Source organism: Archocentrus centrarchus, unplaced genomic scaffold (genome assembly GCF_007364275.1).
Source record: "Archocentrus centrarchus isolate MPI-CPG fArcCen1 unplaced genomic scaffold, fArcCen1 scaffold_87_ctg1, whole genome shotgun sequence".
Lineage (NCBI taxonomy): Eukaryota > Metazoa > Chordata > Actinopteri > Cichliformes > Cichlidae > Archocentrus > Archocentrus centrarchus.
Window position 1 is genome coordinate 401,307 of NW_022060297.1, and position 16,567 is coordinate 417,873.

General features: G+C 40.3%; 1 protein-coding gene across 1 annotated transcript; it reads left to right on the top strand.

Moving 5' to 3' along the window:
• Nucleotides 1–1,095: 1,095 nt before the first annotated feature.
• LOC115777930 (von Willebrand factor C domain-containing protein 2-like) lies at nt 1,096–15,017 on the top strand. The gene is made up of 3 exons (XM_030725949.1): nt 1,096–1,552; nt 4,436–4,565; nt 12,576–15,017. Exons 1-3 carry the CDS (start codon nt 1,175–1,177, stop codon nt 12,815–12,817), a joined length of 750 nt encoding a protein of 249 aa, XP_030581809.1. The 5' UTR covers nt 1,096–1,174; the 3' UTR covers nt 12,818–15,017.
• Nucleotides 15,018–16,567: the final 1,550 nt, after the last annotated feature.

The following is a 16,567-nucleotide window of genomic DNA, read 5'->3' on the forward strand; positions in this document are numbered from 1 at the left end:
TTCATTTCACTGAAATACAAAAAACTACAAAACTAATATTTTATTTTTTACTTTTATTAGCCAGTTGTTGTTTGATCATTTTAACACATATTCATCATAGTGAAGTGAAGCAATATTTATGTCAATAAAGTAATTTTTTCCTTTGCTGATGTATTTTATATTGATTATTATTATGTACTAGAAATTCAGATCACTTTAATTGAAGGTGAGACCATGCTGTTCAACAGAACATCAGGAATCTTTTTCTCACAACCCTCTGAATATCCTCTTTGTCAGATTGGGAGGGGGGGGGGTGTCAGGTGATGGTTTCATTTAAACTTCATTAGTGTGGATAAAAGTGTGATCAATAGTTTTTTTTTAATTGAGTAAGAATTGATTAAAAAAAAAAAGATGTAATATTATTTAAAAAAATACAATAATGGCACTGATGCAGGTGCCATGGAATAGGAATTCATCATATACAAATATTTTTACAGAGATTTTCATCCACTGTACAGTAATATTTATTTATTCATATTAACCTGAAGTTGGTGCCTTCAGTAAAGGACAAGCTAAAGTGCCATTTGACCTTATTTGGTTACATTTCCTGTTTCTATAAGAGCCAATGAGAAACCAGGAGAGCATGGCTATTGTATAAATAATTAATTTAACAAAAAAAGAGATCGTTTTTTCTTGCACCTTGTTTGGTGTAAATTCATAATTATTCTCTAAACATACCTCCTCTGACTTTCTCAAAAATGGCACCTTGGGCATATCTTTAACTTCTGTCTTAACTTACAAGCTTTTGTTGTCATTTAAGTCTAAAAACATCCTTTAATAGGCGTTAATCGGTCTCAAATCATACCCCCCCCCCCCCCCCCCCCCAAAAAAAAAAAACAACAAAAACAACAAACAAACAACAAGCTAGTCTTGCTATTCAAGACGCGGTTCTGCTGTTGTAGAAAACTAAACTATGATTAAATATTTGCTCTTCTCAGTCTTTTAATATCCTGACGATGCCTCTGGGTTTGGCTGCAGGGGAGGCGGCTCGGGGAGCCGCCTGCTGGCTCCGGGTTATTTTAGTGGCAGGCTGACGCGCATGCACGGGCGTCACAGGCGCTCCTGAGAGTAGGAGGACAGGTTCGCTGCAGCGAAGCGGCGCAGCAAACGCACACAGTCGGGTAACTTGTTCACCATGGTGAGCCGCTACCTCTCCGTCGCGCTCGTCCCGGTCCTGCTGCTGATCCCTCGGCCGAACGGTCCGTGGCGCGTCGCGGTGGCGGCGGAGTACTCCAAAACCGACTTGGACTATGAGTTCGGCGACTACAGGGGGAAGTGGTGTATCGACGACCACGGTTTCGTGTACAGCATCGGAGAGGTTTACTACCCGAGCCCCACGTCGTGTCCGTGCACGTGCACTATCGACGGCCCCGTGTGCGTCCGGCCCAAGTGTCCTCGCATCCATCCCCGGTGCACGCGGATCAGGTATAAAGCGTGCTGCCCGGTGTGCGAGGCTATGGCCAGAGTCTGTGTCTACGGGGGCAAAACATACAGGCTGCTGGAGGAGTTCAGGGTGAGAAAGATCCAAACTTCCCAATCACTCCTCCCCACCTTGTCCCAGCCACAAGTTCACAGTGAGCTGCTTACTGAAAGGAAATATGCAGCATATTTACAGGAAAGAAAAGAAAGGTCTTATTTAAGAGAGGACCTGTAAAAAAAAAAACTGTATAAAAGGGGAACGCAGGACAAAGTTTTCTTTTTCTTGATTCATGTTTTGTTGGCTCTGATTCAGACTGGTTTAAAATGTGCATACTTTTCACAGGTACTGTGCTGCATCTTGTCCAGGAGTTCTGGCTGAATAAAAGGGTTAAAGCTGCACAAATCAGTATTTTGTATTAATATTATCAAACATGAAATGTGGAAGAGGTTGCTCCCTTCCCTTTTCTGCAGTTCCTCCAGCTGCATGAAGTCTCACAGCCCGTATTTGCCTCATTTTAAAGAACACAGCTGTATGTCATTGTTTCAGTAATACATTTGTATTGTTACTGTGTAATGTGAACGGGGTCAGTTTTAGTGACAAACCTACAGAAAGTTGCAGCTAAAATGAGAGAAAAAAAAACCATTTTGCCAGATGTCTGAACAACAGGTCTTGGTTAAAAATTGAAAGGTTAAAAGTTTCATTTTTTTTAGGTATTTAATAAATAAATAAATGTTCCTGTTCATTACAATTTAGCTGAAAAGTGAGCCACCATATTAAAACTCTTTTCCACCTCTGCAAACTCCTCAGACAACCAGCAGATCCAAACGTAGATCCTTCTTGCTGTTGGGCAGCATCATGACACCATCTAGCATAAGTTATGATTGTTTTGAAGCTCGTACAAGTAAGATAACCAAGCAGCACACAATGAGGCAGAAACTCAAAAAAAAAAAAAAAATACTTCAAATGCCATAAACGTGCTTTATTTTTAAAGTATGCTAGTACTGGGCTGAACCCACTTTTACCTTAATTATTTTTGGCATTGATTCAACAAGGTGACATTCCTCAGAGATTTTGGTCTACACTGATGTGACAGCATCACACAGCTGGTGCAGATGTAACAGCTGCCCACACACCCTGCCACTCCCATCCCAAAGGTGCTCTACTGGGTTGAGATCTGCAAACCATCTGACTGCAGTGAACCCACTGTCGTGTTCAAGAAACCAGTTTGAGTGATTAGAGTTTTGGGACATGGAGAGTAACCCTGCAGGAAACAGAGGATGGGTACACGTGGTCATAAAGGCATGGACATAGTTAGGAACAATATCCAGGGAGGCTGCAGCATTTAAATGATGCTTAGTTGGTACTAAGAGACCTAAAGTGTGCAAAGTAAATATCCCCCATACCGTTACACCAGCAGCAGCCTGAACTGTTGATGCAGGACAGGATGGATCTTTGCTCACATGTTGTTTACACCAAATCTTTTATCCTGTCATTCAAATATTGGAGCAGAAATTGAGACTCGTCAGCCCAGCAATGTTTTTCCAATATTCTGCTGTCAAAATTTGGGGAGCCTGTGCAAACTGTGGACTCCTGTTCTTGTGTGGTCTTCTGCTGCTGTAGACTGTCTGTTTCAAGGGTTGATGTGTTGTGTGTTCAATCCTTGGCTGCTCCAGTCTGCATCCTTGGGCTGAACCCCAACTTGCTCTCCAATGTGTTTGTCAGACTGTAGATGTGTGTGGAAATCTTAGATTGAGGCATAGAAAAAAAGTGCTTGTATGAATGGGTGTGAATGGGTGAATGAGACATGTATGAAGCACTTTGAGTGCTCCAGTAGAAAAGCGCTACATAAGAAACAGTCCAGGGACAAGAGATTAATGTCTTGTCTGATTTTTGTCTCTGAACTAGTCCATTTACAATTTAGAGATGTTCTTCTGCATACCTCAGTTGTAAGAAATGGTTGAGTTACTGTTGCCTTCGTATCAGCTGGAAGCAGTCTGGTATCAAGAAAGCATTTTTCACTCAGAGAAGTGCCGCTCACTGCATAGTTTCTGTTCTTCAGACCTTTGTCTGTAATCCCTACAGATGGTCGTGCAGGAAGATCCCAGTAGATCAGCAGTTTCTGAAATACACCTGAAACCAACAACCAGTCAGTTAAATGTGCTTTCATCTCCATTATGAAGCTTTGCTTGAACTTCACCAGGTCTTGTTGACCATGTCTACATCACTAAATGCATTGAGTTGCTGCCATTAGATGTATACATTAATGTGCAGCTGAACAAACGCACCTCAAAAAGTGTAAATAAAAAAGCTGTCGGGTTAAAAAAAAGACCACGCTTTTATTTTGAAGCAACAGCTGGGTGTGATACAGACATCTAAACTGAAACAAACTGAACCGGAGTCTTGAAAAAAAGGGATGCTTTTTTAACATGCTGAGGTCATCATAGGTGGAAACACTAAGCCCATCATAACCCTAAAGAAAGGTAAAATGAACTGTTCTGGAAAAAATGTGAATATTTTTTGACACATGTTAAAATAATTATTTTCTTTGTTTCTTGATTGCCAAGACTGGAGAGATCAATTCAATAAAAACAAAAATTAAATACGTTAGGCTTAAAGACCATGACTGGCTGGTTTGATTTAACCCTGAACCCTGTGATAGTGACTGCTGTTTCTCTCAGCTCTGTGGTTTCTGTTCCTTTTTTGACAGTGCAGAGTATAATGGAGAAAATCTAGTATTCTGTTTACAGAGAATGGCCAAAAAAGATCACGTGGACATGCAGTCACGTGCTCGCTGGTGCTCATTGTGTTTATGTAAGTAATGGTGCATCCATCTAGTCTGATAAGACTAGAAAGAGCTCAGCTGTGTTTGTCAGGCTGCTGAACCATGAGCGTGCTGCTCATCTTCACCTCGAGACGACGCTGACTGTTCAAATACCAACATGTAAAAATGGTGTTCGCTCTGTCTGTGCCTTTCAGTTGGCGAGGTGCGAGCGATGTCGCTGTGAGGCTAACAGAGAGGTGTACTGCAGCATTTCAGACTGCCCGGCCCCACACTGCGTCAACCCCACCTACGAACCCAACCACTGCTGCCCCATCTGTAAGACCGGTAAGTCAGTCAGGGTTCATTGGTATCCAGCAGACACACCTCCTGTTTGATAAGTGACTCATCACATATCAGTTTAGAGTTTATGAGAAACTTTCACTGTTAAATATTAAGATTTTCTTAATGACATGTTTTTTTTTGTCCATAATGTCATGTTACCATAACTGCAATAAAAACTTTGCATCAATGTGATACAAAACCAGCGGCCTTCAGGTTTCTACCTCTATAACGTCTCTCTTACCAAACATAAATGAATGAGGTAGAGAGACAGAAGCAAACATACAAAGAAAAGCTGTTGGTGTGACAGTTATGAAATATCTACAAGCTGATCCTTTGCTGTTAGCTTCCTCCAGCAGCTCTCCTAGCACCGGCTGGAGCACTGATGCTGATGTGAATAGACCGCCCCATCGACTGGCCCTTAAAAGCCAATCTATTTTTTTGAGCCAGGATCGGGCTGATATCTGATCCAGATTCTGAATTGGTCACCCTGAGTAATTTCCAGAAATATTTACTTCCTCTCACTGACTGCACTCTGTATTAAATTAAATGACCAAAATTAAGTTAAAATTTAGTTGTGGCATAGATCATAGCAGGAGTTGCAGAAAGCCATTTGTGAAGCGCTGAGTTAGAGATGCACTGATTGCAGCTTTCTTGGCCAGTTCAGACGTCCCTCCTGATATGGATTTTTGCTGACTCTGATTATCTTTCTTAGAACTATGACTGACAGCATATACAAAGAAAAATCAACTTTTCTTAAATGCAAATTTTAATTTTTAAATAACTGATTAAACTTCACAGTTTCGCCCAGACTGCAGTAAGTTACAGGATCTTCTCTTATTTAACCCTCATCCTACCGACTGGGGTCAGTCATGATGTCACATCATTATTTTACATTTCTGCTTTGATTAGTGCTTTTAAAAAAATGTGAATGTTTTGGTATCCTATGGGACCTAAAGCACTAAAAAGCACCAAGTTGAGCCAGTGCAGTTTTAATAAATGGCACTTTCTTGTTTTCATTATATATGCTGCCTTTGGGATGGAGTTTTACAAAGTACAATGTTCCCTTTTGTTGTTATGCAGACGACATCCAAGTTTATTTCCCTATTAAGTTGGATGCTTCTGTCCCACTGCAGCCTCTGTTTAACTGTCTTCATGATGTCAAAGATTGATTAACACAGAATTTTCTTACCTTAAATGAAAAAAAAGACAGAAACTGTTTGGAAGTCGTATCCCTGTGGATAAATTAGCTGATATCCTTGGCCCTCTTGCTTCTTATTGCTCCTCAATTGTCAGAAACCTTGGAGTGTTTTTGTGATAGTTCCTTTAAACATGAGAAGCAGGTGAACACAGTTGTAAAGACCAGTTTCTATAAGTTATGACTAATTGCCAAAGCTAAATCCTATCTTCCTCCAAAGGACCTTGAAAAATGTATTCATACCTCCATCACCTCTAGATTGGAGTACTGTAATTCTCTCTATTCTGGTCTTGAACAGTCATCTCTCCATCGTTTGCAGTTAGTCCAAAATGCTGCTGCACGTCTTTTGACAGGTACTAGAAGGCATGATCACATCACTCCAGTTTTATCAGGTTTACATCGGCTCCCCATCCAATTTTCTATTGATTTTAAGATTCTTTAACTTACTTTTAAAGAATTAAATGAAATGGCACCCAGATACCTAGCTAAGCTGCTCAATTTATGTAGCCCTATAAGAGCACTGAGATCATCTAGCCAGTTGCTCTTAGTGCAACCGAGGCCTCGGCTTAAGCGTAGAGGGGATCGGGCTTTTGCAGTCGCAGCCCCCAGACTCTTGAATAATCTGCCATTTCATATTCATACTGCAGAGACATACAGTCATTTAAATCCTCTCTAAAAACTCACCTTTTTACCTTGGCTTTTAATTCAAGTTCAGTTGGAGTCCCATCAGGTTTCATGTTGTGATTTCTCCTGTTTTCAGTTTGCTGTTAATCATATTTATTGTATCGTATTTGGTGTATTTGTTTGTTTTTATGTTTTACTCTGTTTATCTTATTGACCTGTGGATCTATCTTGTTTAGTTTGCAATTACCTTGTAAAGTACTTTGGTCAGCTTTGTTGTTTTTAAATGTGCTATAGAAATAAAAATGACATTGATGTATTTATTGAGTTATTGTTGGGCTGTGGATCCTACATGAATATATATTATCTATGGAGAGGATAGAAGCACTCTGTCAGTCACTATTTTAAAGAAGAAAGACTCCATTGTTGTAGTGGGCAGGGGGAGCTGTAGTTAAGATAAGAGCTTTACATTATAGAAAATACTAAAATGAATTGTAACCTCACAATAATAATAATAACAGTACTATAATATATTGATTTGTAAATAATTGGACATAAATAACTTGAGCTTATTATATAATGTTATGCTACAGTATATTTCTAACTAGGCTGCTCATTCTCTTGACAACACTTTCTTTAAAGATAGAACACACTTTGGGGTCAACTTGAAAGAAAGGCTTGAAAGAAATGTAAATGTGAGGTCAGAGGTCAAATGTGACATGATATTTGGATGCACACTATAATGTGATATTTAGAATCCCTGAGCTTTGGGTAGCGACCGAAAGAATAAGATCACGAATACAAGCAGCAGAAATGAGCTTCCCCCAAAGGGTGTCTGGCCTCTCTCTTAGAGATAGGGTGAGGAGTGTGGCCATTCGGGAGGGGCTCAAAGTGGAGCTGCTCCTCTCTCACATCGAGAGGAGCCAGTTGAGGAGGAGGCCCCGGGGTAGACCCAGGACACGCTGGACAGAGTATATCTCTCGGCTGGCCTGGGAACACCTTGGGGTCCCTCTGGTTGAGCTGTGGAGGTGGCTGGGGAGAGGGAAGCCTGGGCTTCTCTGCTTAGGTTGCTGCCCTAGCAGCTCAGCCCCGGATAAACGGAAGAGAATGGATGGATGGATGGATGGATGGATGGATGGATGGATGGATGGATGGATGCCCATACACCAGTATCATTTTCTAAAATTAAGCAGAGTTTTAAAGATAAAAGACATTTTATGAAAGTTTGACCTTATTTGACCTTGGAGAAGAGGTCAAAGGTCAGAAGTAATGTGGTATTTAAAATCTTTACACAGTACTTTCTATATGTTGACAATGCACACCACACTCAGTGGATGTAAGCCAAATTTGAAGGTCAGCTTGATCTCTCTGCGCCCCTACAAAGTTTTATCAGAATCAATTCAAAACTTTTTGAGCTATCGAGCTTACAGACAGAATGACACGCACACACGCAAAACTACCAAAAACATTACCTCCTTAGTGGAGGTAATGATGCTGTGAGAAGGAATAAGTTTATTATTATTATTTTGCTATTATATTTGCTTCCTACAGTAATTTATTGTTGGGCTTCCCAGGGACCATCGTCAGGAATCCATGTATGTTAAAGATGTCAGATGATGCTTAAACAACTTAAAATAAAGTACTCTGCTACTGGAAAGAGTTACAAATAATGAAATCCTTTGTCATCTTCTTTAAATGTTTCGTTGGGTAAGGGTGATTTAAGTGTCTGATTAGGGTTTATGTTTTCATGGTGATCTTTGTGTCTTCACTCATAGTGAAGAGCTTCCACGCTAATGACATGTTAGCATGTGACTGTGAGTTTGCGTGCAATTATTTGCTTGTACTGCTATATGCATGCTGTGCATGCAAGAAACAAACCAACTTATAATTAGTCAGACTTGAGGCTGAGTCACTTGTCAAGTCCGAGAACGCTGAAAATCATCTGCTTTGGTCTGTGGCCACTCAATTGGTGCGTTTACACCGATTTTTTTTTAGGAACACAGTGGTCAAAATAATTGCATATGAAAGAAGTTTGGAACCACCAGTAATCTGAGGTGATTCTTTGTAGGACAGGGAGAATCTGTAAGAAGGATTTCAACAGCACATTATAGTAAAATAATAACAACAAAAAGGGTAAAGAGCTCATGGCAGCCTGCTTAGAGCTTTCTACTGGCTTCTCTTCATTGGCTCCCTGTTAGGTCCAGAATTTAATTTAAAATCCTTCTCCTCACATACAAGGTCCTGAATAATCAGGCCCCATCTTATCTCAAAGACCTCAAAATACCGTATCACCCCAATAGAGCACTGCACTGTCAGACTGCTGGCTTACTTACTAACACTTATAGTTAGGACTGGATCAGGTGACCCTGAACCCTCCCTTAGTTATGCTGCTATAGGCCTAGGCTGCTGTGGAAGTTCCCATGATGCACTGAGTGTTTCTTTTCATTCACCTCTTTTTACTCACTCTACATTTAATCATTAGTTATTATTAATCTCTCTCTCTCCCCCCTCAGCAGATGACCCCCCCTCCCTGAGCCTGGTTCTGATGGAGGTTTCTTCCTGTTAAAGGGAGTTTTTCCTTCCCACTGTCACCAAGTGCTGCTCATAGGGGGTCATTTTGACTGTTGGGTTTTCTCTGTATTATTGTATAGTTTTTACTTTACAATATAAAACGCTTGGAGGTGACTGTTGTGATTTGGCATTATATAAATAAAATTGAATTGAATAACAGTTCACGTCAAAATGTGGCTGTCCAATGGTTTTCTCACCTTCAGCGGTCATTTGTTTTATCCATGTGTGTATCCACTTCCCTCTGCGCGCACGCGCGGGCGCACACACACACACACACACACACACACACACACACACACACACACACACACACACACACACACACACACACACACACAGACTATTGCCCCCAGTGTGCACTATAGACATCATTAGTAAAAGCGATCGTTGCAGCACTGGTTATGTCACCTCACACATCCTGCAGCTTACGCAGTCATCCCTGTTATGTCACTCAGGATTTCAGTCCCACTGCTATTAAAGTGGATTTAAAACATTGGTAGCATCTGTGTGTGTGTGTGTGTGTGTGTGTGTGTGTGTGTGTGTGTGTGTGTGTGTGTGTGTGTGTGTGTGTGTGTGTGTGTGTGTGCAGCTAAATGTTAAAAACAAAAATCTGTGACCACTGAACAGGAACCTGCACATAAACATGCTTTTCTGTGTCCTTGTGTTTGGTGTCTAACAGCAGTTGCAGTTAATTTGAACTTTCTATTTTTACTGCTTCTGTTCTGCACAGACAGCGGGACAGATGGTTTAGTTTGTTGCGTCATTGATTTTATTTTTTTTTCTCTCTTGCCGCGGCCAAATTCCATATCATGTCAGCTGTGTTTTGTTGGATGCTGTCAGATCTGGCATCAGATGAACTGTACTTCCTGTGCTCCTGCTGGTTGGTGTTGGTAATTGTTTCTCAGGTAGCTGCCAAATAAAGGAACCCCACCTGTAAATTAGGAATGCCAGTTATATCAAAGGCAGGCTGCTTGCATTTTTTAGGCAATATCTGCTATTCCAGACAATTATAACTGTTTTTAATTGACATATTATATAGAGCTCAGGGACATGTTGGAGGGCAAGAGTCCAAAGGGATTTTTTTGGAGATGTGGCCTCACATTCAGGGTAGTTTCTCTAGCTTTCCTCTATGTTTAGAACTGTTACTAGGATACCATCTTTGGGTTAATATTTGCATTTGAACTGTAAAATGGTAAAAAAAAAACAAAAAAAAAAAACAGTGAAACTATTACATACAAGAATACTAACAAATTTTATAAGAATCAGGAAAAATAATATTAATATTTTAAACAGGCATGTTATGTCTTACATATAAATCCACTGTAACCTGCTTCTCGCACATTGTAGCTGAGACAGTTGGATATACAGCTGAGAAAATGCATAGATGGATAATTAATGTGTCAACATTATTTATCCATCAATTTATCCATGCAATAGAAATAAACTGTTTTTTATTGCATTTTGAAAGGACTACTTTTTTTTTTTTTTTTAGGAGACTACTTTTTTCTAATGCAACAATTATTTTGCACCACTTATAATTTTTTTTTAATGTTCAAATAAATGTGCTGTAATCAGAGCTGCCTGAGGCATAAGCAGACTCTGTCAGAAAAGAAAAAAAAACAGAGGAAGGAAGAGAGCAGTAGTATAAAAGTATGTTTCCATGTACATATTTGTTATATATCATTAACATCCCCTAACAATTGCATTAGTTAAACCGAAACAGCAAATGAGCCTTTGGTTCAGTAAAGGTGCTGAGCGCTTAGCTGATGTTGTAGGCATTGTAGTTAGTAATGTATTGTTAGTGAGTAAGCTTCTATTTAATATTGTATGTTTATTTTATTTCTAGCACACTAGTAAGCCATGATGATGGTTGTTTAATGCACAGATGATCGAGCATGGACAATACATAGTTGTTATTGGCAGTGCTGAGATGGGTGGGTGGTGATGGGCTTAGCTGGAGGTGGGGGCCACAAATCAAATTATGCTTGAGGCCCCATAAAACCTTGGGCTGGCTCTGACTGTAATTACAGATCTGAGATTTGAGATGGGCGAGAATGGAGTTACTTAATTTTATAAAGGTAGTTCATTTTTTTAAAGGTAAACCCGACTACAAAACAGTGAGAAAACTGTAAATGCCAGGGCCCATTAAAGGCATGCTTCACAGGGCAGAAGCTCAACTACAGAGGAAGGATACACTCTTCTATAAACTGAGGCACTATTTCAATTCAATTCAATTTTATTTATATATATTTATAGCGCCAAATCACAACAGTCGCCTCAAGGTGCTTTGGACCAACAATACTACAGGGAAAACAGTCAAAATGACCCCCTATGAGCAGCACTTGGTGAAAGTGGGAAGGAAAAAGTCCCTTTAACAGGAAGAAACCTCCAGCAGAGCCATGTTACGCATCTCAGTAGCTGGCTGTCTGAGTGGTGTCCAAAAAACGACGTGGGCTTCATAGATAATTGGCAAAGTTTCTGGGGAAAACCTGGTCTTGTTAGGAGAGACGGCATCCATCCCACTTTGGATGGAGCAGCTCTCATTTCTAGAAATCTGGCCAAATTTATTAACCCTCCTAAAAACTGACTACCCAGGGTTGAGACCAGGAAGCAGAGTTGCAGTCTTACACGCCTCTCTGCAGCTTCTCTCCTCCTGCCATCCCCCCAAAACCCCATCCCCATAGAGTCGGTGCCTGCTCCCAGACCACCAAAAACCAAAGCTAAAATCAGCAAAAAGCTATTTAAGCATAAAAATTCAAAAACAATAAATAATACAGCTTCATCAACTGCACCAAAGAATAAAACAATTAAATGTGGATTGTTAAACATTAGGTCTCTCTCTTCCAAGTCCCTATTAGTAAATGATTTAATAATTGATCAACGTATTGATTTATTCTGCCTTACAGAAACCTGGTTACAGCAGGATGAATATGTTAGTTTAAATGAATCAACACCCCCGAGTCACAGTAACTGTCAGAATGCTCGAAGCACAGGTCGAGGAGGAGGAGTAGCTGCAATCTTCAATTCCAGCTTATTAATTAATCAAAGACCCAGACAAAGTTTTCATTCTTTTGAAAGCCTGACTCTTAGTCTTGTCCATCCTAATTGGGAAAATCAAAAACCTGTTTTATTTGTTATTATCTATCGTCCACCTGGTCCTTACTCAGAGTTTCTGTCTGATTTCTCAGACTTTTTATCTGATTTAGTGCTCAGTTCAGATAAAATCATTATAGTGGGGGATTTTAACATCCATGTAGATGCTGAGAATGACAGCCTCAACACTGCATTTAATCTATTGTTAGATTCAATTGGCTTCAATTGGCATTTTGGATCAGCTGAAGGCTTTTCAGGGAGCTTTTAGGACAGCCTGATAATAATGAATTACAATAGTCCAGCCTAGAAGTAATAAATGCATGAATTAGCTTTTCAGCATCACTCTGAGTAAGGACCAGGTGGACGATAGACACTAACAAATAAAACAGGTTTTTGAGTTTCCCAATTAGGATGGACAAGACTAAGAGTCAGGCTTTCAAAAGAATTAAAACCTTGTCTGGGTCTTTGATTAATTAATTTTGATGATGGAACAGACGCAGACACAATACAAACTATGTTAACTGTCCCTCTAGGTCCCAACTGCTTTGCTGGGAGCAGGGTGATCCCAGCAGGGGAGCGAGTGAACATTGACGAGCGAACAGTATGCTACTGCACCTACCGAGACGGGACGTGGCACACCCACCCCCAGGCCACCTGTGAACAGCGCCCGCAGCCCAGCCCAACACTGAGCACCCGCCCTGAGGCCCCCAGGGGCGAGGACAGCAAAGGGAGAGGAGGGAGGCCATTTATTCCCAGATTGGATGTCATACCTTGAATTTTCTTAGATAAATTTCTCACAGAGGAAAAATCACTCTTTAGGTACAAATAATCTCATCATTCTGTCAAACTGCCGCTTAGAGGTCATCACACCATGAAAAAGTCAGACTGTAAAATAATCAAAGGGATGCTTGTTGTCAAAAGAGCTGGTTGGCAAAGACTCTTAGAAAAAAGTTATGTTTACAGTAGAAACCCAACAAAATGTTAGAACACGTGACTTTGAGACAACTTTAAATGTAAGGCCAAGGTTAATATCTCACTCTGTTTCAGGCTGAACTACCTTCATACAGAATGACAAATTGACTGAGAAGCTTATTGATCAAATACAGTTGAGATAAGCCATTAAAATTTTTAAATGGAGAGACCAGGAATTTCTCATAGATACCACACACCCCAACTGAACATCTACAGTACAGTCAGAGGATTTCTAGAGTAAATACACGCTCATTTAATGGATTTCATTGTCTTTACTGTTTTCTATATTGTTGAGCTTTACTGAAGACAACAAACAATTAAATATCCCATTTCATTTTCAATGAGGTCATCACCTACAGCCTTCATAACTATCTTGAAGGAATTCCCATAAATGCATTTGGTGGCTTTTTCCACCCTGTGCTCCTCCTCCTTATTTCAAGCTTAGTTATTCTCCTGAAACACGAATGATTGCTCCATGAAGTTCAGAGCAGATCATCTGCTGTTAGTGGAGAATGATATGATAGCCATGCCCATCCAGAAAAACTTGAATAGATGCTGAAAATATGTTGAAGACAACTTCAGTTTCCACAGTGGGTACAGCATTTCTGACACACAGTAATGGTAGAAAAGCACTATGCAAATGCCACCTGTAGTACACTGACACACTTCTTAGCTACACTGAGAACCACTGAGTTTTCCCTTTACATCTAAATTTGATTAAAAAGTGAAAATACACTTTTCTTTCTTCTGCAAACTTCTCAGGTGAGCAGCTGTACTAACCAATGTGTTCCCCTAGTATGTGGGAACAGGACTCCTGAGAGGCCCATACACATTTTGGTGGTGCAAATAATTTTCCTTACTGCAATAATGGTATCAGTACCAAGAGTGGACATTGTGTGTCTGTCTGACACAATCATTACATAACCACTAAGTAAACATAAACTTGTGGATGGTTTCAAACAAATTTAGATGTCAATGGGGCATCATTTTGAAAGCCGTGACCAGCCAACACGGTGCCAGGGCAGTGCTGGTTGATGAGGCGTGTAATCTCTACTTGGCCTGTCCTTGCAGCAGCAAGTCTTTCAGCAGCTGGATTTGAAGAAAGTTTGAGTTTTCCTGACAGAATGACATTCATATCTTAAAGTAAATTATTAGTTGAGTGTTTATGGATTACTGCATGCTACAATGTGAATAGGGCCTTTTGTTGTACTGTATATCCACACTACCTCAGTACTACACAACTGGTGCTGACAAAAGCATTTCTAGGAGTTAACTTTAGAACAGACACACCAATTAACTGAAAAACTTTTACAGTGATATCTGATATTTGGCCACTCTTCTTGGCAGAATTGGTAGAGTTCATTTAAATTGGTTGGTTTCCTGGCAGGTTCTTGACTTTTAAGTATAGTCCACAAATTTTCAGTAGGGTTTAGGTCAGGGCTTTGGGAAGGTCAGCCTACTTTATCTGTTTCAAAACCTGTTTTGATGTGTGTTTGGGATCATTGTCCTGTTAGAAAACCCAACTGTGTTCATGTTTCAACCGTCTAGCTGTTGATTTGAGGTGAAGTTGAAGAATTTATTAAAGCCTTGAAATAATGAAGGTCGTCCTCCTTCATTAATCCATCCACTGACAGCAAAACAGCCCCAGAGCATGATGTCACCACCACCATGCCTGACAGCTGGTGTTTCTAAGTTTGAAAGCCTCTCCTTTACTCCACCAAACATACCTCTTGTCACTGCGGTCACGTAGATCAATCCCTGACCATGAAACCTTTCTCCAGAAGGTTTTTGGGGGGTCTGTGTGGGTATGTGCAAATTTCAGTTGAGCTTTAAAAAATGTTGATTTTGAAGGAAGGGCTTGTTTCTTGGTCAGCACCCTCTTGGTCATGGTGATTTAAACATGCTTCACTCCACCAGTTTCCAGTTGATGGCAGACTTGAAACTCTGCGGTTCCCAGGTTGTTCCTGAACATCCTAAACAATTTCCTCTCATCTGAGGGTGACAGATTGGGTCTTACAGACCACAGCAAAGTGGAGACACATCTGAATACCTTTTACTTACACAGAATTGTTTGAACTGATGATCTTGGAATCTGCAGTTGTTTACAAATGACTCCAAGAGACCTTCCCAACTTGTGTAAATCTAGTTTTCCATCTTAGATCTTCACTGGGTTCCTTGGACTTTCCTGTTATTCTTAGTGTTGGTCCATTAAATATGCTGGCAAAGAGAAACTACCCTTGTAGTCATGCTCACTAACACAAAGCTAACAAGCCTTGGTCATGGCAAGTTAACCCTCATAATGTCCTGGGGTCTTTTTAGACCCCAGAGGACAAAAGGTGTATGCAAATTGGTAGGACATTATGAGGGTTAAAAGCTATTATTGAAAGACATTGGCAAGTTAATGTATGTATATATTTGAGATTGTATATATAATTTTGATCCTGGGTTGATTAGAGAAAATCCTAAATAAAGTCACATGTGTTCACCCAGTTCTTGTGTTTTAGTCATTAAAGATGCATGCTCTACAATCACTACACCCTGTTACAGTTCAAAGAAATAAGTCCAAATTACTAGTCATGCATGTGATGGAAACCTCTGCCCACAACTGTGTGTCCTGCAGCTCAATATTTTCAGGCATTTCATCAGTGACACTGACAAACCAACGATACAAATGAAGCTGCAGAGGCACCTGCACATATACAGCATCATCTGTATCCTTGTTAGATGGTAGCACGTTGACAACTCAAACTGATTTTTGTGCACAAATGTTTTAGTGAAGTGCAGGAAAATATTTTTTCTTTCTGTTGTTTCTACTTTTAACATGGATGGGTGTGATGAAGGCATCTGTGGCAGAGAGGAAATATGCTGTATGGAGGTGGCAGTCTGGTTTCTACCTGCCGTACAGAGAGGTGCCAAGGATGTCCAAGCAGAGCAGTAAAGCACCTTCACACACTGCCCACAGAAACAAGATAGCATATGCATACCTATTAGCATGTCACCTGCACTGTACACGCAAGGAAACATCGTTAGGTCAAAATGGCCTCCTTCAGTAACATTTTCGTGATGACAGCCATTATCAGTAACATATTTTGAACTTTCATATTCAGCACTTTGTAAATGAACTAGTTCTTAATTAGCGCTTTTCTACTCTAAGCTGTCCAAGTGCTTCCTGCCTTCCTCACGTCTGCTGTAGGACAGTCGTGTCCTTTATGGTGACACCTGCACCAGATTTTAATTCTGATCAGGTTTTATCGGTACTCAGGTTAGAAATCTGAATTTTGTCAACACCTTACACGTCTTTGCTTATATTGCGTAAAAGCTCAAAGCAGCACAGTGTAAATTACAGAATGTTGAATTATGCTTTTACAGATCACATCTAGCCCCCTTCTTAGGTGCCAGTGCGCCCTCTAATGGTTGAGTAACTGCAGTCCAGCAGCTCTGACAGTCAAACACATTGAAGACGAAAAATAAAACTGTTCACATTACCAATAATAAAATAATAACGAGCATTTATGTGTAACTCTGTCTAAATGTTTCTTTTATTTGGACTCAA

Bases quoted from the DNA above. Each gene is read 5' to 3' on its own strand.
- LOC115777930 (XM_030725949.1), top strand. From the start codon at position 1,175: ATGGTGAGCCGCTACCTCTCCGTCGCGCTCGTCCCGGTCCTGCTGCTG. The intron at 1,553-4,435 runs GTGAGAAAGATC...TGTGCCTTTCAG, and splicing joins GGCTGCTGGAGGAGTTCAGG to TTGGCGAGGTGCGAGCGATG. The intron at 4,566-12,575 runs GTAAGTCAGTCA...CTGTCCCTCTAG, and splicing joins CTGCCCCATCTGTAAGACCG to GTCCCAACTGCTTTGCTGGG.